The 25,110-nt window shown below is 52.5% G+C and overlaps 1 protein-coding gene across 1 annotated transcript in view; it reads left to right on the forward strand.

The window, feature by feature from the left end:
* The window catches only part of MYO1F (myosin IF), a 32,273-nt gene that overhangs the window by 4,672 nt on the left and 2,491 nt on the right, over positions 1-25,110 (forward strand). Inside the window, exons 2-24 of the mRNA XM_065875407.1 lie at positions 4,190-4,327; positions 4,729-4,818; positions 4,902-4,996; positions 5,385-5,472; positions 5,599-5,688; positions 7,533-7,664; positions 7,830-7,964; positions 8,204-8,336; positions 8,542-8,738; positions 9,499-9,579; positions 9,688-9,774; positions 10,612-10,698; positions 11,210-11,377; positions 12,535-12,620; positions 16,192-16,273; positions 17,727-17,833; positions 18,291-18,389; positions 18,478-18,622; positions 22,772-22,886; positions 22,980-23,149; positions 23,804-23,949; positions 24,314-24,460; positions 24,617-24,765. Of these exons, the coding sequence (XP_065731479.1) occupies positions 4,190-4,327; positions 4,729-4,818; positions 4,902-4,996; positions 5,385-5,472; positions 5,599-5,688; positions 7,533-7,664; positions 7,830-7,964; positions 8,204-8,336; positions 8,542-8,738; positions 9,499-9,579; positions 9,688-9,774; positions 10,612-10,698; positions 11,210-11,377; positions 12,535-12,620; positions 16,192-16,273; positions 17,727-17,833; positions 18,291-18,389; positions 18,478-18,622; positions 22,772-22,886; positions 22,980-23,149; positions 23,804-23,949; positions 24,314-24,460; positions 24,617-24,765 (2,767 nt within the window). The remainder of the gene's footprint in view (positions 1-4,189; positions 4,328-4,728; positions 4,819-4,901; positions 4,997-5,384; positions 5,473-5,598; positions 5,689-7,532; positions 7,665-7,829; positions 7,965-8,203; positions 8,337-8,541; positions 8,739-9,498; positions 9,580-9,687; positions 9,775-10,611; positions 10,699-11,209; positions 11,378-12,534; positions 12,621-16,191; positions 16,274-17,726; positions 17,834-18,290; positions 18,390-18,477; positions 18,623-22,771; positions 22,887-22,979; positions 23,150-23,803; positions 23,950-24,313; positions 24,461-24,616; positions 24,766-25,110) is intronic.

The raw sequence follows: 25,110 nt of genomic DNA on the forward strand, positions 1-25,110 counted from the left end.
TGGACCTAATCAGAGTACTGACCTCGGCATGTGCCCAGAGGATGCAGTGAGGTAATTCACTGAAAAAAGCTTAAACCAGAGTCTGGCACAGAATAAGTGCCAGTGGGGTGTGAACTATTGTTATGTATTGTTCTCGGTTACCATGGTTACCACCCAAGCCCCACCCCTTGAGGTCTCCAGAGAGAGAATCCACTTCCAGTTCCCCCTACACACCCCTACCCAACCTCCCCACACCAACTCAGGGAAAGAGCAACCCCACCAGGTCCGTGAATGACACCACTTCACCCCTGAATTTCGAATTTCATGGGTTCTTCTCACCAACACACTGGAGAGCCTCCCCATCTTGAAAACAGGAAATACACTCCCCTGACCCCTCCTCTCCCCGAAGTCTCTTTCCCTCTTCCCCAAAAGCAGTCCTCTCTCCCTGACCTCTAGATCCAACTTCTGACCCTGAGGTCAACAACGCTCTCCATGGGGTCCCTCTGAGTCTCCAGTGAGCGTGGAAGTTCTTCAGCAGCTGGGGGTCCGGTCAACAGTTCCCTGCTTCTCCCAACCAGCCCCTGTCACCTCCAGGCCTCCCCAGGTCCTGGCTTCCTCCAACCTCAGCCTCTGCCCTGGGCACACTTGCCAACACCTCCGTCCTCCTGCTCTCACAACCTTGTCTTCCCACCACCCCACCCTTCCCACTGCACCCTGGGGTTCTCAGAGCATCACATCCAGCATCCCCTTCTTATAACAAGCATCCTGGCAGGTGCCCTTGAAATGCTGAAATGGAATAGTGAAACACACAGACTTCCATCTTCCGAAAACATTTAATGTGGCCCCCTGCAAGGCGAGGAGAAAGTTATTTGGAATAAAATGTGCATGGAAAGATGAAAGTGCTCAGGCCAGTGGCCCAAGAATGTCCACTGGAGTGGCCAGGTGCTCACACCTGGACACAGGTGCGTCTCAGTGAGCGAGACAGCCCCCCCGCCACAAGCAGGACACGTTAACCTCACTAGCAGCGTGAGCTTCCGAACGCTGGACATTTCTTAGTGAAATCTGAACAAAACTAAATCCTCCCTTGCTACGCAATAGCCACTTCCCTGTAAAATGCAGTCGGTATCAGCCATGCAAAAAATACATAGGTTTTCTGTTTATACATAAAATAGGTTTTGGTTCTCGGTTCCAATGATTATAAACAGGTTTGTCACTTACATGAACTTCTGCTGGGTTGGGGTGGGGAGCTGAGGGCAGGACAATTATGTATTTGTAAAATAGTGTAATTAGGTACATGTGCAAATTTAAGGGGACCTATGGCCCCCTTAAATGCCAGCCATGTCCCCAGCCATGTCCCCATCCCTGGAACAACCAAATATGCTCCCACGATTCTTTTTGCTTTGGCCGCGCCTTGCAGCATGAGGGATCTTAGTTCCCCAACCAGGGATTGAACCCGTGCCCCATGCAGTGGGAGCATGGAGTCCTAACCGCTGGACCACCAGGGAAGTCCCCCACAATTCTTAAAGTGCCCCCAGGAGCAGTACAGCCCAACTACTCTGCATGACGTCCAGAACGTGGATGGGGCTATGGTGAGGGATGCCTGGGGGCTGGGGGGTTCCAAGGGAGCACCTGACCTGTACTGGAGTCAGGGAGGTCTTCTCGGAGGAGGCATCACCTGAGCCGAGGCTTAAGGCATGGGTTGGCATTAGCCAGGCAGGAAGGGTGTTCTGGGCAGAGGGCTCAGCCTGTGCAAAGGCTTAGAGGCAACATGGTGAGGAACTGAAAGAGTTCCTCCCAAAGTCCTAAGTTACTGGCACAAAGTAGGTGCTCAGGAATTCTTTGTAGAGTGGATGCATGGAGGTGGCAATGATGGGAAGCCATAGACAGAGAAATGAGATGGTATTTGTCATATGAAAACCTCACTGTCAATATTCAGGCTGGAAGCAGTCTCAGGGGTTTGAGCCCTGCCCACACCCCTCCTCTGAATTCTCTTCCTGCTTTGGTCACACCTCTGCACATTTGCCCAGGCAGTTCACTCTGCCTGGTGAACCCTTTCTCCCTGCTCTTGATCAAAACCTTTCTCGGGGCTTCCCTGGTGGCGCAGTGGTTGAGAGTCTGCCTGCCGATGCAGGGGACACGGGTTTGTGCCCCGGTCCAGGAAGATCCCACATGCCGCGGAGCGGCTGGGCCCGTGAGCCATGGCCGCCAAGCCTGCGCGTCCGGAGCCTGTGCTCCGCAACGGGAGAGGTCACAACAGTGAGAGGCCCGTGTACCGCAAAAAAAAAAAAAAAAACTTTCTCGGCTTTCACATCCCACCCCAAACACCACTTGGGTCGCAGCCACTCATGAGCGTGGATGCAAGAACCTGGCCTTTGCTGTCAGATGGACCCAGATTCGAATCCCACATCCTTGGAAACAGTTTAGCTGCATCCTTGGTCAAGGGTCAAATACTTCTCAAGTCCCAGTCTCCCCCCTAGCCTACACCACACTGAACTGCTGTGAGGATTGCCAGTCATACTGGTGACATCTGCCTCCAGCAACAGGCATGTCGTAGATGCTTGGTGAATGTTAATTCTGTCAAGTGTCCCTCTGCCCGGGGATCATCCTCCTACCCCACTTTTTTCCCCAAAGCAGTTAATCCCTCACATTAACCCTGGGGAGTGAGGCTGCTTCTCACATTTTCCAGATGAGGCCACTGCAGCTCTGAGCACTGTTAGGTCACACAGCCGGGATTAGAACCCAGATCTACTCCACACCAAAGACTGGGCTCATTTAGTGTCTGTGGGTATTCTTCCACGAATGCCCCCAGGGTTGTCAGCATGTCCAGAATTTGAGCAAGCACCTCCCCCTGCTCAGGAACTTTCTGTGGCTCCCCAGTGCCCCCAGGTGAGACTGGCTTCTCATCCACCTCTGTCCTACAGTTGCCCATGCTGACCCTCCTGCTCGATCCCTGCCTGAATTCCTTCCCAGATGGGCCCAGCGCACCATCTCCATTCCCCAGAATCTGCCTGGCAAACCCTGGTCATCTTTGAAGACTTGACTTTGGTTCCCAGCATCTTTGCTCTTGGGGGTTTTTCCCCTGAAGCTGGGTTTCTTTCTTTGCCCTTGTCCCTTGTTTGTTCGATAGGTCCTCCCTGCTGGGACTAGCAAGGACTCAATCCCAATCCCTGCCCTCCAGGAGCTCCAGGTCTGGGGCGGGTAAGGGGCTTCCCAGAGGAGGGACATCTTGTCTGAGCATGAGTTCACCAGACAGGAGAGCTCCAAGCCACCATCACTCTGTGTGCTGGACTCCTCCATGACAGGGGTATATTGAACGGAGGCAGAGGGGGCCTGAGAGAGCCAGTGTGCTTGAGCGTTTTAGGCACTGGATGAGTTCATTTGGGCTGAAAGGAGAGAGCATTCCTGGCAGGCTTCCTGGAGGAAGGGTTTTGAGGAGCGCCTGTGTCTGAGTCTCCTCGTTGGGGCCTAAGGAAGGTGTCATCTGGTGAAAAGCTGAGGGAGGAAATGAGAAGGCAAAGTGGGAGCCTGGGAAGGTGCAGGAGCTGACTCTCTGAGGATGGAGAAGCCCACGGCAGGGGTGGTGGGAAGGCTGTGCGAGCTGAGGACCAGAGTCCCAGCCAGGCACAGAGGCAGAGATCACAGACACATGGCGGCTGAGAGAATCTCAGAGGGATGGGCTAGGATGACCCCGAGGGAGGAGGATGGGAATGGGAGGAAGGAGTCCATCTCCAGGTGGAAGGGGTGGCAGCGGGTCAAATGCCACGGAGAAGTCAGGGACTCAGCCTGGGCCAAGGCAGGGAGAGCGGGGCTGGGGACGTGAGAAGCAGGGTGGGGACTCCGCCATCAAGCCTTCTCTGATACCCTCCTCTCCTCCCACAGCCACCAGAGTCCCAAGCACACTCTGCCCTGCTGGGCCAGGCATCACTGTCTCCTCTATGGCAACGGGATACTAAGTGGAGGCATGGCGGGACCAAAAGAGAGGGTTGAGGGATGTATCCGAGCTGCCATTCTGTCTGGCCTCCTCCTTTGGGACTAGACCTTGCCTACCTCTCCTGGTGTCCCGGAGATGCAGAAGAAGGAAGGGAGGTGGTGGGGAAAGGGACAGCATCAGCAGCTGATGATGGAGCTGAGCCAGGAGGGGGTGCTGAGGCACCATCCCCCGCCACGCCCCCTGCAGCGGCTCACCGCCACCCCGCGGCCCCACCCCCAGGGCAGCAAGGAGCGTTTCCACTGGCAGAGCCACAACGTGAAGCAGAGTGGTGTGGACGACATGGTGTTGCTGACCCAGATCACCGAGGACGCCATCGTGGGCAACCTCCGCAAGCGCTTCATGGACGACTACATCTTTGTACCCTGGGCCGCGGGCGGGGTGGGCAGGCGAAAGACACAGGGACAGGAGGATGACTGACCAATGGATGGAGAGATGGTGGGCGGATGAGAGCAGAGAAGGATGGCAGAGGGACCGAAGCATGGAAGGGACACACATAACTGAGCACAGGAATGGGGTGGGGGGGATGGGCAGTAAGAGCGCTGGGTGTTAGGACAGGGGACAGCGGAGTGACAGCAGGGCCCCAGTTGGGGGTGGCCCTGGCCCTCACTGCTCCCTCTGCCCCAGGGGTAGCTCAGCCACAGCATATCCTATTCTCCCCATTCTGGATCCAGATCAGTTTTTTCCTAAGAGACCCAGGGTGCATTTGAGGGACAAAGCCTGCCGGGACACTGCATGGCCCTTAACCCTCCCCCAACCAGACCTACATCGGCTCCGTGCTCATCTCCGTAAACCCCTTCAAGCAGATGCCCTACTTCACTGACCGTGAGATCGACCTCTACCAGGGCGCGGTGAGGCTGGGGCTGGGTGGGAGGCACAGCCCCAGGACCCCGGGGGCCCTAGCCCTAGGCTGAGCCCAGACCTCCCCCGCCAGGCCCAGTACGAGAATCCCCCGCACATCTATGCCCTCACAGACAACATGTACCGGAACATGCTCATTGACTGTGAGAACCAGTGTGTCATCATCAGGTACGGAGTGGGGGTCCCAGACCCTCGTGCCCAGGTCCCGCTAAAACAGCATCATCACCCCAGGGCGGGGTACTTGGAACTCCTGATCCAAACAGAGCCTTGTTGCCCCTCTCCGCCTCTGGCCCCGCTTTACTTTTCTTGTCACCATCTGACCCATGATATATTTTATGTATTCATTCTGTTATCGCCCATGTGTCCCATCTAAATGTCAGGAAGACAGACACTTGGATCTGCCTTGTTCACTATTGTATCCCCAGTGCCTGGACTATTGCCTGGTACACAGTAGGTGCCATTCATTCAGTGAATGAATGAATGATTGATCAGACAGTTGAAAGAGCAATTCCCCCACCCCTGGTCACTCATAACTCCTTCCCTCACCCATCCCCAGCGGAGAGAGTGGAGCTGGGAAGACGGTGGCAGCTAAATACATCATGGGCTACATCTCCAAGGTGTCGGGCGGAGGCGAGAAGGTCCAGGTAAGGCGAAACAGAAAGAAGGGCTGAGTCTTCCCCACTCTGCACGGTATTTCATCCCCCCCACCCTGAGCTCCCACACCCCCCGTCAGTCTGACCTCTTCCCACCCCACCTGCTTCTTTCCCCAGCATGTGAAGGACATCATCCTGCAATCAAACCCACTGCTGGAAGCCTTTGGCAATGCCAAGACTGTGCGCAACAATAATTCCAGTCGCTTTGTGAGTCTCTGCAACCTGCTTGGAGCAGATGCTCCCTCCACACTGACTCACTGACCTCCCTCTCTCTCTCTCTCTCTCTCTCTCTCTCTCCCACCTGTATTCTCAAGAATACAGGAAATACTGCTCCTTACTGGGAGACTCATTTCCTGTTCATGGTTCATCTGAAAAAGAGTCCCCCATCAGCATATCTGTGGAGGCCATGACATGTCTGTGTAGTGTTCAAGAACACTCCTCCCCCGGCTGCAACCAGGCTACGTCTGTTCCTATTCACATTTCAGGTCCCATTTATTCCCTCATTCATTCTTTCTTTCATCATATGGTTCCTGGAGTCCTTCTTTGTGTCAGGTCCATGCTGAGCCTAATGGAGGACAGAGTAGGTAAACGGATTTGGATTTGTCATCAGTTTCTGTCACGGCTTAGAAGAGTGGCTTGGACAAAGAAAAACAATGTAACCTTGTGGGACTCCTCTGCTGGGATGGGGATGATGTTAATATCCGTCTCATAGACCTCAATAATTTCAGTAAATGCCTGAACATGGAACTGGATTAATGAATTACAACACTAATGATATTTTTTTAATTTCCCTAAATATTATTAGTTATAGTTATTAGCTCTATTTTTATTTTCTAATATATTTTATAATATAATTATATTTGAAGTATCTTCCCCAACATTTTATTGTAAAATTTTTCGTATACGTGGAAAAATTGAGTGAATACTACAGTGGACGCCTGTACGCCCATCTCCTAGATTCTACCACTAATAGTTTACTATACTTGCTTAATCATATCTCCATTCATCCTTTTTTTTTTGATGCACTGCAAACTAAGCTGTAGACATCATACCTTTCCCCCCAAACACTTCAGCATGTAGATCATTAATTATAGTCCAATATAATTTTGCAGTTCTCTTTTATTTCTTTTAAAGTAACAGCAAAATATATAAATCTAAAGGGGACCATTCACTGAGTTTGGACAAATTCATACACCTGTGCAAGCCACACCCCTACTGATATACAGAACATCACCATCTCTCCAGAAAATTCCCTCTTGTCTCTTTCTAGTTGATCTCTACTCCTACTTTACCCCAGAAGCAACCACTCTGATATTTTCTTTTTTCACCGTGGATTAGTTTCAGCAGTTCTAGAACTCCGTATAAATGGAATCACGCAGTCTGTGTTTTCAAACTACTAATGCACACCAAAACATGAATGAATCTCAAAAATATGTAATTCTATTTTATTTTATATAGTTTTATTATACAATAGAATAAGTATTTGTCATACATTATAGGTGTTTAATTGTGTAGTGTGATGATGTCATTTGTATTGTAATTGGATGTAGGTGGCAGAAAGGAGAAATAAGGGGCTTGTCTGCCTTCCAACCTCCAGCCAGAGTGGAACCCAGATGGTGTCAGAGACCAAAGATGGTGTGGGTCCCTTGCTCTGGGCTCAGGGACAACATATGGGATACACCCAGGATCACTGGAATCAGTAGCATTCCACAGAGACATGGAGGCCTCTGTGTTACGGTGAAGGGACTGGGGAGCTGTCAATAAACTGTGATACTTCTCTGTGCCAGGCACAGGGCTAAATGCCCCAAGTGAGGGCTTGAATCATCAGAGAGGGAGGAAAAGGCATTCCTGGCCCAGGACACAGCTTAAGCAAAGGCTGGAGGGAAGAGCTGGTGAAAAGAACAATAAGTGGGAGGTGAGGAGAGGAAAGCAACTTGAGGTCACGTGGCGAAGAGCTACAAAGAGGCCAGGCTCATAAGACCGATCCCCAATCCTTCCTCACCTGCAGCCCTGGGACCCTGGGAGGGCTGATGTGGCTCTCTCGGGTTCAGGGCAAGTACTTTGAGATCCAGTTCAGCCGCGGTGGGGAGCCAGATGGGGGCAAGATCTCCAACTTCTTGCTGGAGAAATCCCGAGTGGTCATGCAGAATGAAAACGAGAGGAACTTCCACATCTACTACCAGGTGCACGGAAGGGGGCCGTGGGGCTGGGGCAGAGGGAGCCCCGCCTGGAGCCCGGGGGGAGACAGTGGGAGGGTCAGCATTTGGAAGCCCATGACAGTGAGCCTCGGGGATTACAAGGGCTGTGCCGGTCCATCACCACATGCATGAGGATCGTTTGCCCTCCAGCTGCTGGAAGGGGCTTCTCAGGAGCAGCGGCAGAACCTGGGACTCATGACCCCCGACTACTATTACTACCTCAACCAAGCAGACACCTACAAGGTCGACGGCACCGATGACCGGAGCGACTTCAGTGAGACTCTGGTGAGCGCCAGCTGCCCCTCCAGCCCCGGGAAACTTCCCGTGTTACAAATTGGGAAACCAAGGCCCAGAGAGGGGAAGGAACTTGCCCAAGGTTACAGAGCCAATGAGTGAAAGAGCCAGGACAGAGGCCCAGGTGTCCTGACTCCCCAAGTCTGTGGCATGGCCCCCAAAACCTAAGCCAGGGGGCAGGCTGGAGGTCGGGATTTGTGGCACAGGCTCTGCCCCTGTTGTGCCCCCAGAGCGCCATGCAGGTCATCGGGATCCCGCCCAATGTCCAGCAGCTGGTCCTGCAGCTTGTGGCAGGGATCTTGCACTTGGGAAACATCAGCTTCTGCGAAGATGGGAATTATGCCCGGGTGGAGAGCGCAGACCGTGAGTGTGGGTGCTGTGGAGGGCGGGGTGGAGGCGTGTATGCATGTGTGACCTGCTTCCTCCCTGGGTGGTCCCCTGGGGGTAAGGTCCCATGAGGACAAGATCGGTGTCCCTGGGCAAAATGGGGAGAGATGGGGACGCTCACACGAAACCCAAGAGCCCAACTGACTGCTCCCTTCCCCCCACCCGCCCCATCACCTGGCAGTCTTGGCCTTCCCCGCCTACCTCCTGGGCATTGACAGCGGGCGGCTGCAGGAGAAGCTGACCAGCCGCAAGATGGACAGCCGCTGGGGCGGGCGCAGCGAGTCCATTGACGTGACCTTGAACGTGGAGCAGGCGGCCTACACTCGGGACGCTCTGGCCAAGGGGCTCTACTCCCGTCTCTTCGACTTCCTCGTAGAGGCAAGTGGGGCTGGGGGTGGGAGAGGAGCTCGGGGACAGCACCAGGCCCTGGGCTTGGACCAGCCCAGCGGCGGCGGGGCGGGGCGGGGGGGGGCGCGGGCGGCGTCTGGACTGTCATGACCAGTTGGTGGGCATGACCTCACCAATGCCCAGCCGTAGGAGGCATCAAACAGGGCAGGAGGTGATCTGATGGGAGATTTAGGGGCTTCCTGGCTGTGGCGTGGAGCCCAGGAAGGAGGGGTCTATTGGAAACGTCCAGGCCTGGACTGAGATGGGGGCTGTTGGGATGGACAGGGGTGGGTGCATTTGAGAGCCACGAGGTGGGGGGGCTGTCAGGAAGACAAAGTGATGGACTAGACGGGGGTAGATGAGAATGGGACGTGTCAAGGTCAAGAATAGTGACTGCAGTAGCCAATATTCCATATCACCTAATGCGTGTCCGCTATGGTTCTGTTTTCCATGCATCAGTTTATTTAATTCTTAGAAAATAGACCTCTAAGAGAGTTGTTACTATTACCCATTTTAAAGATGAGAAAGTAGAGGTGCAGAGTGGTTAAGGGGCAGAGCCAGCTCCCAAGGCAGGAACCGGATGTTCTAACACCTGGATTTCTCATAGGAATGACCGATGGGGATATGGGTAGGCACAGAGGTGGGGAAGGCAGGAGAGAAACTGGTGGGAGGGTACCCAGCCCGTGAACACGGCTAAGAGCATTTCAAGAGAGTGGCAGGCCACTCACCTAGTGTCCCCACCGCATCACAGGCCATTAACCGTGCCATGCAGAAGCCCCAGGAGGAGTATAGTATCGGTGTGCTTGACATCTATGGCTTTGAGATCTTCCAGGTACGTATGACACTGCCACCGGCCCACGGCCACTCTAGGGTGGCCCAGCGGCCCCGGAGCCTCCAGTATCAGCCCACTTAGGGAAGCATTCTTTCCCTGTCTTGGCAGAAAAACGGCTTTGAGCAGTTCTGCATCAACTTCGTCAACGAGAAGCTACAGCAGATCTTTATCGAACTCACCCTGAAGGCCGAACAGGTGGGCAAGGGCATCCAAGTGGCCAGGAGCAGGGGACACTGGGGGTGGGGGCAGGACCGTGAAGGTTGCCAAGCAACCAGGGGACACCCCAGCCCCACACTGGCATCTGTCTCTGCTGACCTGTCCAAGCTCCTTCCTTCGGGAGAGGTTTTCTGCCTCTGAAGGTTTGACAAGGGCTAGGGAATAGCTTCTTTGTTCACACCTTCACACCTCAATTATTTATTGAGCACCTGCTGTGTACCAGGCACTGTCTGCAGTGCTAGGGAGACCTCCATGAACAGGACAGACAAAAATCCCTGCTGTTTTCATTCAACACGTCCCATAGAAGCAGAGCCTGAGACTAGGTTTCAGGGCAAATACCAGGATGTGACTGAGGAAGTGAGAAAGGGATTTTTTTTTAAACCACCATTCTTTTTTTTTTTTTTTTTTTTTTTGGCCACTCCATGTGGGATTTTAGTTCCCAGACCAGGGATGAAACCCATGCCCCCTGAAGTGGAAGCGCAGAGTCTTAACCACTAGACCGCCAAGGAAGTCCCCAGAAAGGGACTTTTTTTAAAAGAGCTAAATAGGATGTATTCATGAGAAGGTCATACTTCAGGCAACTGGGGCTCAATTCTTGGACCCCTGGGGAAACTTCCGACCTGCCCCACACGGGGGAATGGGCTTTGTTATCAGAGACAGTCCTAAGTGATGAGATGGGAAGAGGAGTTATATGGGGGGTGGGGGGGAACATCTGTCACACCTCCTTCACCCATCCTCATGAAGCTCAAATTCTAGAAACACAGGCACCTTTGCCCAGACACCTGGTCCCATCCCTTCCCCCTTTGCCGCCACCAGGAGGAGTACGTACAGGAGGGCATCCGCTGGACCCCCATCCAGTACTTCAATAACAAAATCGTCTGTGACCTCATCGAAAACAAGCTGGTGAGGGCCAGGGCAGATCTGGGGGTTCTCACTGGGCCCCAGAGCTGGGCTTGGGAGAGCTGGGAGAGCCGGGGCAGTTCCAGCCCCCGTAGGCCCTTCTCACCCATGCTCCCCCTTGGGCAGATGGAGCCCCACTGACGATACCTGTCGGCCACCTTGCCCATTCACTCTGCTTACCTGCTCACCTTTCACTTATTCACTCAACAAACATCCCCCCAGGCAGGCTGCTAGGGATAGAGGGGTCAAAGCTGACGGGTCCCCCCACCATCTCAGTCTGGGGAAGGGATATAGGCATGGATCCCTTATGGGGTCCCCCACCCTATCCTGCACCAGCGAGCTTCCACAGCAGCCCCCATACATCTGGGCCCCCCACCAGCGCCTTTCTGCTCTTGTATTTGGAAGCCTCTCCTCTCCCTCCCCAATGAGCGAGATGGGGCAGGGCCGGGCCAGGCTGATCCCTGCCCCGCCCACCCCGCCCACCCGACCCGACGCCCCGCCCCCGCTCCCGCAGAACCCACCGGGCATCATGAGCGTCCTGGACGACGTGTGCGCCACCATGCACGCCACGGGCGGCGGCGCCGACCAGACGCTGCTCCAGAAGCTGCAGGCGGCCGTGGGCACCCACGAGCACTTCAACAGCTGGAGTGCCGGCTTCGTCATCCACCACTACGCGGGCAAGGTGCGCCCCACCTCCGCCCCATGGACCCCAGGGGGATTCCGCCCAGAACCCCCAGCCAGGGCTGAAGAGCTCCACCGACCCCCTTCTCCAGCCCTCCCCCGACTGGCCAGAAACACAGACCCCCTCCCACTGACCCCCAAGAACTGGCCTGTCACCCCAACCCATGGCCCTTCAGCCGGGGCACTGGCCCCTGATCAAGCCCACAGCTCTCGCAGCTAACAGGACAGCGCCCCCCCCTTACAGGACACAAACTCCCCCCACATCGACCCCAAATTAAGCAGCAGACCCCCAAGCCCCAATCTGAGCTGTAAGCCCCATTATCCCCCTGACCCAGGACACAGCCCCCCTCCTTCTGATCTCAACTTGGAGTCCCCAGGGCCACGTTGCCAACCACCGCCTGCACGATAGGCTGGAGCCCCCTACACACAGACCCCTAACCAAGGCTTTAGAAATCCACTGGCCTCCGACCCTGGCCATGGTCCCCCTCCCCAGCTTACAAGACTGAAGACTCCCCCATTGACCTTAACATGGGCAGCAAAGAACCTCAGGGGTCCCCTGGCCATACTGCAGCCCACCAATCCCTAAAATGGGCTGGAGCTCCCATTTTCCCTCAGCAGGAAGTAGCCCAGAAAGGAACTATGCAGGGCCCCCCACCCTTGGGGATGGCAGACCCAGCCCACAAGCCTGGCCAAAGCCCCCACCACCACCAACCCCCAGCCAGTGCTGTAACCCTCCTGACACAGTCCCCCAGCCCCCTGCCCCCCAACCAACCCCAATACAGATGCTCAATCTGACCTTTTGACACCAAATTCAGTCGTGGGACCCAGGGGCCCACCCCTGCCAAGATTGCAGCCCCTCACCCCCCAGTCTGAGCTCTGTCACCTCCCCATCCCTCGGATCCAGCCTGCAGCCCCCGCCCCCTAATCTGGACTGTAACCCCCATCTTCCCTCACCTCTGACCTAGACTGTAGCCCTAACCCTCCAACCCACCTTGAACATCAGACCTCCAGGGCCCCCAGGTCCATGCTGCCCCCGACCCCCTATTTTGAACTGTAGACACCACCCAGTCCTCTCACCCCAGAGCAGGCCCCCACAGGACGCCCCCACCCCGACCCTCTGCCTAAGTCCCTCACTCCCGCCACGCCGCCTTCCTCCAGGTATCCTACGATGTCAACGGCTTCTGTGAGAGGAACCGTGATGTCCTCTTCTCCGACCTCATAGAGCTGATGCAGACCAGTGAGCAGTGAGTGGTCCCAGGCGGGAGCCTCTGGGCAACATCTTGTGGGGATGAGGGAGGCCCAGAGACCACCCCGTCTTCCCCAGAGCTCCCATCACGCCATAAACTTTGCGGGGGGTGGCTGTGTTTCTAATGACTGGTTCTGATTAAACAGTAGCCCGAGGTCCACAGGGGGAGCCCTAGCAGCAGTTCCTTATGGTCCTTCCAACGCTGCCCTCTGCAAACCCAAGCATCTGTGCTGGTGTGGACAGCTTCCCTTTTTACGCAGTGAAAACACATCTCGCTACGCATTTTTCTGTATTAATATGTATGGATCCATCTCCCTGATCACAGCAGCATACCAGGTTCCATCTTTTTATACCTCAAAATTTTATTCAAGCGCTGCTCTGTACCAGGCATCATTTGAAATTTTGGGGGTAGAGGACTGACTGAACAGGTCAGAGAACACAGCTGCTCTCATCAAGCTGACAGCCAAGTGGCGAGACAGACATTGAACTAGAGGAAAAAGAAGGCAAATAGAGGGCTTCCCTGGTGGCGCAGTGGTTGAGAGTCCGCCTGCCGATGCAGGGGACACGGGTTTGTGCCCCGGTCCGGGAGGATCCCACATGCCGCGGAGCGGCTGGGCCCATGAGCCATGGCCGCTGAGCCTGCGCGTCCGGAGCCTGTGCTCCGCAACGGGAGAGGCCACAACAGTGAGAGGCCCGCGTACCACCAAAAAAAAAAAAAAAAAGGCAAATAGAATATAGCATGAGTGAAAGTTCTAAGACAGTGGTTCGTATAGTGCTGAAAGTGTGGTTACTAGACCAATAACGTCAGCATCCTCTGAGCTGATTACAAACATAGAGTCTCAGGTTCCACCTCAGACGGACTGAATCAAAGCCTGCATTTTGGCAAGACCCCAGGAGTCACGTGTACATTAGAGTTTGGGAACCACTGATTTAGAGCAATGCTGTCCAATATTATTCCACATCCAATAGAACTGAAGCCACACATGTAGTTATTTTTAAATGGCCTGATTCAGGTATAAGTTACATACCATTAAATGCATCCATTTTTTTTTTTTTTTTTTTTTTTGCGTTACACGGGCCTCTCACTGTTGCGGCCTCTCCTGCTGCGGAGCACAGGCTCCGGATGCGCAGGCTCAGCGGCTATGGCTCACGGGCCCAGCCGCTCCGCGGCATGTGGGATCTTCCCAGACCAGGGCACGAACCCACGTCCCCTTCATCGGCAGGCGGACTCTCAACCACTGTGCCACCAGGGAAGCCCAAATGCATCCATTTTAAGAAATGGTTTTTAATAAATGTTCAGAGCTGTACAACCATCACCACAATCCAGTTTGGGACACCGTGCATCACCCCCAAAAGATCCTTCATGCCAAATTGCAGTCAATCCCCATTCCTGCCACCCGTGTAGTTTTAAACTTTCTGGTAAGCACACTTAAAAAGTAAAAAGGTGTTGCACAGCAATGTAAATGTACCTAATACCAGTGAATAGTACATTTTTAAATGATTTAAATAGTAAATTGTATGTTGTTTTGTGTATTTTACAAAAAAAAGAAAGAAAAAAAGAAAGCTCTGTGTACCTAACAAAACACATCTGCTGGTCAGATTTCGTCTAGGGTTTGTTCTTTTTAAAAAAACAGAATTGTAGTAAGAGATTTACCATAGAACTAATTGTCTGTGGAATATTAAACAGTGAAAGAATTTTTTTAAGAAAGTAAAAAGGTGAACAAGTAAAACAGATAAAATGTTTTTAATGTTTTCTTTAGCTCAGTATACCCAAAGTAGCATTTTAATATGCAATCAGTACTAAAAAATTATTGATGAAATACTTACATTCTCTTTTTCCATACTGCATACTCTTTGAAATCCGGTGTGTGTTTCAACACTCACAGCATGTCTCAATTTGGACAGGCCACGTTATAAGGGCTTCAGGAACCACGTGTGACCCATGGCTGCCATACTGTAAAGCACAGAGTTAGAGCTGTGGTTCACAAAGTGGGGTCCCTGGACCAGCACCCTCAGCATCACCAGAAATTATTGTTAGAAATTATTGGCCCCCAGCCCAGACCTGTGAATGAGAACCCCCAGGGGCGAGGCCCAGCTATCTGTGTTTCAACAAGCTTTCCTGGTGATTCTGGTGCCCACTGAGGTGTGAGAACCACTGGGACGAGTGTGAAGAAAAACTAAGTTGGTAAGGGGTAGACAGTGAGGAGGGCATCCTTCATTCTTTTTTTATTTTTTGCTTTCTTTTAATTGTGATAAAATACACAAAATATAAAATTTACCTTTCTACCCGTTTTAAAGTATACAGCTCAGTGGCATTAAGTATTAAGTACACTCACAATGCTGTATAACAATCACCACTATTATGTTCAGAAACATTTCATCACCCTAAACACATACTCTGCATCTATTAAGCAGTCCACTTCTTCTGGGTTATGGTAGTTAGGGAAGATCTCACTGAGAAGGAGGAAGAAGCTATGAATGGAACAATGTTACCAAACCGAACTCGGGCCCCTCGCTCAATGCACAGCAAAGCCAACCCCCTGACACTGCGTGGTGGTGAAGGAAAGTACAGCATTTATTGCAGGGCCAAGCAAGGAGAATAGGCAGCTCATACTCAAGAGACCCAAACTTCCCTGATAGCTTCCAGGGAAGGGTCTTTAAAGACAGCATGAGGGAGAGGGTCACAGGGTGTGTGATCAGGCCGTGCACAATTTTCTGATTGGCTGATGATGAGGTAACAGAGTGATGTTTCTGGAATCTCCATCATCAACCTTCTGGTTCCAGCCAATCTGGGGTCTATGCACTGGTGGTCAGCATACAGTTAGCTTCTTCTACCTGATGGGGGTTTTAATATCTGCAAAACAACTCAAGGATATGGCTCAGGATATTATCTATGGCCCTTGAGGAGGAACTAAAAGTCCTTAACTTTGTTTTATGGCTGAACTATTATTGTTTTGTCTTGCTTGGCTGCTTTCCTTTGTTTCTGCATCTTCTCACTTTCCTGATTAAATTTGCTCTTTGGAACTCAGAGAAGGCCTGGGAGGCTAAAGCTTTTCTACAAACAAGAGGCAGGGGACAAGGTGGGGGATTCTGTCTCCAGGAAGGCCCCACAGGGTCCTGCTCGGTTTCACCGGAGTGAATTTAACTGATCCCCTGTTGATGGACACTTAGATTGTGCCCATCTATGGCTATCACAAACAGAGCTACAGCAACAAGATCCTGGTCCATATTTCTTGGCACACACGTGCAAGCCTGTGCCTGTAAGACGGTTCCTCCCAGGGGACCTGCCCCTGTTGCCCGAGATGCTGCATCACTTAGCTTAACTTTGTTCTATTTTACTTGCTACCCAAGTCATACATGGTCATGGAGGAAAAAGTAACAGTACAAATAAATCAAGGAACCAGAAGGACAAAACCAACCTTCTGATTCTCACCATCACACCCCCTAGCATTAAGGAAGAACCGTACTGTACAGCATGTCCTCTGGGCCCCAGGCACCTAGACAGCCCACCTCTGGGAGAGCACCCAAATTCCAGCTGCACCTCCGACCTACCCTCTATCCCTGCCCAGGGCCTTCCTCCGGATGCTCTTTCCCGAGAAGCTGGATGTAGAAAAGAAGGGCCGCCCCAGTACAGCCGGCTCCAAGATCAAGGTGGGCATGGGGAGGGATGGGTCCATTTCCCTCATTCCAGTGTCAATCCCTCCCCCATCCCAGGGCCTCTGGCACCCTCTGTTCACCAGGGCCTTCTTCCAGCTCTGGGGTTAAGGAGCTTGGACCAGCTTCCTTAATGTCCTCCTAACTCCCTAAATCCAGAAGTGAACCATCATCCTAATGTTTTTTGTTTTTTTGGTATTTTGGTCATGTCACTTTTTTCTTCATTGTGGTAAAATATACATAAAATTTACCATTTTAACCATTTTTAAGTATACGTCTCAGCAGCATTAAGTACGTTTGCATTCGTGCCACCATCCTCACCATCCATCTCCAGAACTTTCTCATCTTCCCAAGCTGAAACTCCGTCCCCATGAAACGCTCACTCCCCATCCCCTCCCCCAGCCCCTGGCCCCCACCATCTAGTTCCTGTCTCTGTGGATTTGACCCTTCTATGGAATGGAATCAGACGGCATTTATCCTTTCGCGACTGGTTTATTTCACTGAACATATCTTCAAGGTTCAAGCATGTGTCAGAATTTCCTTCCTGTTTAAGGCTGAATAATACTCCATTAACAGATATACCATTTTTTCTTACCCATTCCTCCACTGATGGACTCTTGGGCTGTTTTCACCTTTTGGCTATTGTGAATAGTGCTGCTATGAACATGGGTGTCCCATCCTAATAATATTTCAATAACCATATATGGGGCACTTATCAGTGCTGGCAGCAAACACAAGACATTTTACAGACGTGGGACTAGTCCCATCTGGCAGATGGCAGGCCAAGGCTCAGAGAGGCGCAGTCACTGGCCCAGAGCTGGGATCACACACCGGGGTCTCTCCTGCCACTCCCCCGATCCTCCCACCTGGAATGATTTCCTTTCTAGTCTCCCCTGAGGGACTAAAACGTACAACCCTAGCCTCTCAGACACACACACGTGATTCTCTGCTTCCAAAGTACTGTGCCCCAAAGGACGAGCAGAAATTTCTAGGCAACATGCTCCCGCGTGCTCAGTTACTCCATCAACAAACGTTCAACAAGAGAAGCCACCGCAAGGAGAAGCCCGCGCACCGCAACGAAGAGTAGCCCCCACTCGCCACAACTAGAGCAAGCCCGCATGCAGCAACGAAGACCCAACGCAGCCAAAAATAAATTAATTAATTTTTTTAAAAAAGTTCACTGAGCACTTCTTATGTGCCAGGCTAAGTGGTGAATATGGCAGACATGTGAGCTCCTGGTTTTCGGTTTGAGGGCCAGGTAGACGCACGATATCAACCCCATGCTAACAGAGTCACATATGGAATGGACCGGGGACACCTGAGCCCGTGGTCCGTGAGGTGCCACACACCCAGCCAGTGTGTCCTGTCTCTTGTATTCAGGGTGGGAAGAGAGAGGGGCCAGAGGGTCCCATCTGTGCTCCCCACCCCCACTTTCTCCCCGCTCCCTTAGAAACAAGCCAACGACCTGGTATCCACGCTGAAGAGGTGCACCCCCCACTACATCCGCTGCATCAAGCCCAACGAGACCAAGAGGCCCCGTGATTGGGAGGAGAACAGGTGACACCCCCACCCCACCTGGGCCAGTCCACACCAGCTGACCCTCCCTCCACAACCCCCCCAGGGTCGTGGGACCCATCAAAGGGCTCACCCAAGCCGACACCTAGGACCAGTGCAAAACCCCTCAGGGCCCCAGGGTTATACCTAACACTGATCAAGACCCCAAGGGAGGACCCCAGACTGTCTGTAGGATGCCCCAGGGACTAACACAGTCCTCCTCATTCCCCAAACCCCACGTGCCACCCCCTGAAACTGAAACTGACCCCCGAACACAGATCCCCCAGAACCGAGGCTCCCCCAATGCACAAAACTAACTCTCAAGCAGGCCCCTGTGTCCAGCAGTGAACCTCCCTCCCTAGACCTCAGAACTCACCCCCTAAACTGCCTCCAACACGAATCCAGACACCCCCCCCCAACTCCCAGGACCACCAGGGGACTCAGGCTGCCCTCCCTCCAGGGTCAAGCACCAGGTGGAGTATCTGGGCCTAAAGGAGAACATCAGGGTACGCCGGGCAGGCTTCGCCTACCGCCGCCAGTTTGCCAAGTTCCTGCAGAGGTGAGGCGCCCTCCACCACACACACCCTGGCCCCAACACCCAGCCGCCCTGCTAGCTGCTCAAACCCTCCCCTGCTCTCCCCCTCCAGATACGCTATTCTGACCCCGGAGACGTGGCCTCACTGGCGTGGGGACGAGCGTCAGGGGGTCCAGCACTTGCTGCGGGCGGTCAACATGGAGCCAGACCAGTACCAGATGGGGAGCACCAAGGTCTTCATCAAGAACCCTGAGTCCGTAAGTATGTGTGAGAGACAGACAGACAGACACCAGCATCACCTGCATGGTCCTGCTCTTCAGGCCACTGTGCGACTGTGGGCATGCTTCCTCTCCCCTCCAAGCCTCAGTTTCTCCATTTGGAAAGTGGGGAGAGTCATAGCCACACCGCAGGATCAGGGCGAGGATTAGACAAAACAGAAAGTCCGAGGCATGGTGCCTGGCATGTAGTAGGTGCTCAAAAAGAACTAAATTAGCTGAACAGTCCATGGTGGCCAGGAAGCAGGTGAAGAAACGCATGGCCGCCTGTGCTGACATCCCCTTGGAGGAGATAAGAACTCACAGCTTATCCAGAATATGTCTTTTTCTATATATATTTTTTGGCCGTTCCATACAGCTTGCAGGATCTTAGTTCCCCCCCAGGGATTGAACCCGTGCCCCCCGCAGTGGAAGCATGGAGTCCTAACTACTGGACCGTCAGGGAATTCCCAGCTCTTAGCCTTTTATGAAAAGGCTAGAAGCACCACTGACATTATGCCACCTCTGCTTCCAGGGGCAAAAGGAAACAAACAAAGCAGCAATGACAAAGAAGTTCTGGGGAGCTAATGTACAGTGCAGTGATTACGGTTGACAGTACTGCATTATATACCTGAAATTTGCTAAGAGTAGATCTTCAATGTTCTCACCACAAGAAAGACGTGGTAATTATGTGACAGGACAGAGGGGTTAGCTAACCTAGGTGGTAATCATTTTGCAACATATATGTGCATCAAATTAACTCATTTAAACTTACACGGTGTTATATATCAGTTATATCTCAATAAAGCTGGTGGGGGAAGTTTTTTAAAAAGCAACAATGACAAGAATAACGAAAAAACAAGGCTAGGAATCCCCTAAGGGCCCATCTGGCCCCCTGCTTCAGTGCACGGATTGGAAGGCACACAGGGAAATGGTCATCTCAATGAGCTGTACTGGTTCACCAGACTCCCAAGGGAATCTTAGGTTCCCCAGCCCAGGACAAGCTGTAGCACCAGGGAAAGGTATGCTGGGGACGTGGGCCAGGCCCAGCTGGGTGCCCATCACCTGCATAATCATGGCACCTGCTCTATAGCATCTCAGGGACTTTATGAAGACAACCAGGAGATTGTCTGCATGATTCCCTTGATGTTACTGTAACTTACAAGTAACTATTCTCTCATCAAAGCAAAAACATAACACAGTGGGGTGGAGCCTCTAGAGATTTCATAGCTACAAAAATAATCTGTCTTGGGAGGTCCAGATTCTTCATCCCCCAAACGTGTCTGCATCTACCTCCTAGAGCTTTTCCCTACGGAGGCACTTTGCTCCGAGAAATAAAAAGTCTGGAATCAAAGCATACAATGTAGATATCGTTAGCAGTAGAAACTCAGCACACACCAAAATTGTCCAAGGCTAAAACTGCACACCTGGAAGAATTTAAGTGGTAATAGATAAGAAAGAAAGGAAAGAGGGAGCAGAAGGGAAAAAAAAAAAAAAAGGAAAATGGGAGCGAAAGAGAGAGAAAGAGAATCCATCTTGCTGGTTACTGGCGGATTGCAATATCTGACTCTGAAAGGAAAAGATAAAAATTGACACTGAAAAAAACCAGACAAAATAAAGCTAGCGCTGCCTAAGACGATAGAAGGTAAAATCAAATTTTGACCAAAATTGCAGTCTGCACATTTTGAGGTGGAGAAGGTGAACCAGCTGGAAATGATGAAATTCACAAAGGTTAAAAGCTTGCTGGGAAAGTTTTATAAGGAAAAAGACTGAAATTTTGCACAGGAAAAAAAACCTGATCCTGATGAGAATAATTTTAGTAAAACAGAAACAATTTAACTGTGCTAGATCAAAAATTGATCAAAGAATTAAATTACTTAATGCAGTTGGAGCCTTTCTCAACTAAAAATGCACTTATGTTAGATTTGGGTTTTGTTTCTTCTAAACGTGGACTCAAAATACCTTGAATGTTTTACACACCTATCGGCCTTCATGGCCCATCATCCCAGGTGTATTAGTTTCCCAGGGCTACTATAACAAAGGACCTGGATGGCTTAACCCAACAGAAATTTAATTTCTCACATTTCTGGAGGCTAGAAATCCAAAACCAAGAGCAGGGCCATGCTCCCTCTGAAGTTTCCAGGAAAGGATCCTTCTTCGCCTTTCCCTAACTTCTGGTGATTGCCAGCAATCCTTGGCATTCCTTGGTGTGTAGACGTATCACCTCTACATCCTTAGTGTATAGTCTCTGCCTCTGGCATCACATGGCCTTCTCCTCTGTGTGTCTGGGTCCAAATTTCCCTCTTCTTATAAGGACACCAATCAGACTGGTTTTAGGGCTCACCCTACTCCAGTATAACCTCATGTTATCTTGATTACATCTGCAAAGACCCTCTTTCCAGATGAGGTCACAATCGTAAGTTCCCACCGAGTGGATAGGAGTTTTGGGAGAACGCTATTCAACCCAGTACACCAGGGCCAAGCTCAGATTTGGGGCACGCCCACCCCTGCCTGTCCCAGTGTAAAGGAGATGCCGTTAAAACTCTGGAGACAGGAAGATTCATTTTCCAAACTGAAAACACATCCTCTTCACTGGGCAGAAATCACAAGGTTGGAGGACACTTGTCCTGGTTGACTGGCCCACCCCCAGTTCTGCATGGCTGGTCTCCCTTTACTCGTAACTGTCCTTCCCTCGGCAAACCCCAGAATGCATTTACCTGCCCTCCAGACACCCTATACAAGGCATTACTTGAACGTGCTTTGCACACATACCCATGGACCCACAGAGTATTGGTCTGAGAATCAAAAGAAGATGTAAATGCTAGTCAACTCCCGGCAACCTGTGAACCTGAGATGTTTTTTTTTTTTTTCCTGGTGAGAACTCTCCACTTTTTATGAACAGTAATTAAACACCCACAGCTTTAAAAGTCCTTCAAGGTATACATTTTTAAAGTGAGAATTCTTTTAGTCCTGGCAGGGAAGCCTGGGGTTTCTGGGAGACATCAGCCACCTTGGTCAGCAAAGTGGCAGCCATGCTTTCAGCAGTGATGTGATATTTGTGTATTTGAGAAACCCCTCTGGGTGAAATGTCAGTTATTTTTCTAAATAAAGAACGACTTCATTTTCAATACTTTTCCCACTTTCACTGATTGACAATGCTGTCCCTTGTGTCACTAAATTTCCATTTGAATTATGACATTTCCCCATCATCCATCCTGGTCCAACTAGTTGTTCTATTCTTTGACCAGCACCCCATTGTTTTTATTACTGTAGATTTGTAATATTTTCATATCCAGTAGGTTTCTTTCCCTGATATAATCACCAGTTATTATTGCAGATGACTTACTCTAATATAGTTTATTCTCTAAGTCCCCTGTGGGTGGAGACTCTTAAAATTCAAAAGCCTTGGGCTTCCCTGGTGGCGCAGTGGTTGAGAGTCCGCCTGCCAATGCAGGGGACACGGGTTCGTGCCCCGGTCCAGAAAGATCCTACATGCCGCGGAGTGGCTGGGCCCGTGAGCCATGGCCGCTGAGCCTGCGCATCCGGAGCCTGTGCTCCGCAACGGGAGAGGCCACAACAGTGAGAGGCCCGCGTACCGCAAAAAAGAAAAATAAAATTCAAAAGCCTTTTCTCTGCTTTCTATGAAAGCTTCCTTTCCAGGGCTGCCATGGATGGGTGTGCAGGTTGTATACTGCACAACCATGTGGTAGCCGGTCACATCCCAGTCCTATCCATCAGATTTTCACATCTGCAGTACTTTGTTGGTTTTCCAAGATGCACACTGGTTTGCATTTCTAACGTCTCTGAAACTGAAGTGTACCTCACATGGATGACGTGCCATAGCTTAATTAGCACGAGAAACCATGATGTTATACCATTTCCGGTAAGACCACACAGCTAGTAAGTGGCAGAGCTGGGATGTGAACCCAGCAAGACAAACCTGCAGTTATAATTTAATGCAGAAGGTTGTGCCCCATATTGGGACCCTGGGGCCGGTCATTTGGAGAAAGACAAAATTTTTTGCCCACAGTGTAAGAGCATGTGTGCGGGTGCCTGTCAGCAAGAGCACGTGGGTGGGGTGGGCTCGGGGGAAACTGGAGACTGTGTTCCCCGGGGAGATGCCAGGACCCACCAGCCCTCCTTCTTGCCCAGCTCTTCCTTCTGGAGGAGATGCGAGAGCGCAAGTTCGATGGCTTTGCCCGCACCATCCAGAAGGCCTGGCGGCGCCACGTGGCAGTCCGGAAGTATGAGGAGATGCGGGAGGAAGGTGAGAGGCTGCGGGTGGGAGGCTGGGGCTGAGGACAGAGGGGCCTGGAGGAGCCAGGCTGTGATCTCTGCCCCTCACCCTGTGTCGCCACAGCTTCCAACATCCTGCTGAACAAGAAGGAGCGGAGACGGAACAGCATCAATAGGAACTTCGTTGGGGACTACCTGGGGCTGGAGGAGCGGCCGGAGCTGCGTCAGTTCCTGGGCAAGAGGGAGCGAGTGGACTTTGCTGACTCGGTCAACAAGTATGACCGCCGCTTCAAGGTGAGGCACTAGCAGGCGGCCACATCTGGGACCCTGACCCCAGCCTGGCCACCCCCCACCAGAGGTACACCCTCCCCTGGCCCAGACACACCTGCCCACAGGTGTAGGCTCAACTAATGTAGATACAGCTGTCCATCAAATACGCCCTCGTGTAGCCCAGACACACCTGTCCATCAGATACATCTTCACCTGGCCAGACACATCTGTCCATAATTACACACTCACCTTGTTCAGAAGCCCGGACCACAGATTCACCTTCACTTATCCTGGACATACCTATCCATTAGGTGGTACATTCTCACCCAGTCTAGACAGACCTCTCAGTTAGACACACCTTCACTTGTCTCAAATACACCTGTGCACAGGTAAACTCTCATCGGTCCTGGGCGCCCATGTCCAGCAGGCGTTACCTTCACCTACCCTGTACCTGTTCACTGCCCAGAAACCCCTTTCTAGCCAATATACCCTTACTTAACCTCCTGTTTCTTATATAAAGTAACCATTCATGTAGCTTCACATGGAGGGACCCTCACCTGACCTGTCCTTCACCTGACCTGCCAGCGCTACCTCTCTGCCTGGGGTTGATCCCCTGGGGCCAGGCTGCCGATGCCCGGGGCTCCTGCCACCAGTCTCTCTGGTTTTGCATCCTCATAGGCCATCAAGAGGGACTTGATCCTGACGCCCAAGTGTGTGTATGTGATCGGGCGGGAGAAGGTGAAGAAGGGACCTGAGAAGGGCCAGGTGCGTGAGGTCCTGAAGAAGAAGCTGGAGATCCAGGCCTTACGGGGAGTTTCCCTCAGGTGGGGCTCCCACAGGCACCCCTGCCAGCCCCCTTCATTCTCAGCTGCCCTCTTACTTGTTACCCCATCTGTCACCCTGAACGTCTTACCTGCTGCTGTACCTGCAACCTTCACTTGGTCCTACCCATCACCTTCACCTGCCCTCGCATTCATGATCCTTATTTGCCAACAGCACCTGTCCCCTCACCTGACCCTTACCACCTTTTCCAGCTCCTTGCCACCTCTCCCGTTTCCCCCAACCTGTGTAACCCCTCACTTGCCCCTTACCTGACCCCTGACCCTACCCTGTCGCATCTCAAATGTCAGTCCTTCTGCCAGCCTCACCTGTCACTCTCACCTGCCCTTCCTCCCGCCCCTCCCCCAGCACGAGGCAGGACGACTTCTTCATCCTCCAAGAAGACGCGGCCGACAGCTTTCTGGAGAGCGTCTTCAAGACCGAGTTCGTCAGCCTCCTGTGCAAGCGCTTCGAGGAGGCGGTGCGGAGGCCCCTGCCCCTCACCTTCAGCGACACGTACGACCCTCACTCACCTCCTGCACCATCCTCGGGCTGGGCACAGTGCTTCCTCCTCCGCCTCGCGGACCGGCCGAAATGCGCCCTGCCTCGCCCCCTCCCACCCCGGGTCCGGGGGGAGGTGGGGACCCCCACAGCTTCCTCCTCTCCTCACAGACTACAGTTCCGGGTGAAGAAGGAGGGCTGGGGCGGAGGTGGCACCCGCAGCGTCACTTTCTCCCGTGGCTCCGGCGACGTGGCGATGCTCAAGGCTAGCAGTCGGACCCTCTCGGTCAGCGTGGGTGATGGACTGCCCAAAAGCTCCAGTGAGTCTACGCCGAACCGGGAGACGGAGACTAAGAGGCGCTCGGGAAGAGGCGGGCCCCTAGGGGCGGGACCATCCATAGGGACCAATCAAGGCTGTGGGGGCGGAGCCAGTGGCGCGGGCCAAGGGTGGGTGAAGGCCATGGAGGGGCGGGACTTGAGAGACCTAAAGAGAGAACGCGGCCGTGAAGAGGGCAAGGCTCGCGAGGTGACCAATGAGTGGGCGAGAAACATGGACGGGGCGAGGCCAGGGAGTCCACCCTTGAGCCGGCTATGAATGGGGAGAGCCTTGGAGTGGGTGGACCCAGGAGCCAGTGAGAGATAGGTTCCCGGAGGGGCGGAGCCAA

The sequence above is a fragment of the Phocoena phocoena genome, chromosome 3, assembly GCF_963924675.1.
Source record: "Phocoena phocoena chromosome 3, mPhoPho1.1, whole genome shotgun sequence".
Lineage (NCBI taxonomy): Eukaryota > Metazoa > Chordata > Mammalia > Artiodactyla > Phocoenidae > Phocoena > Phocoena phocoena.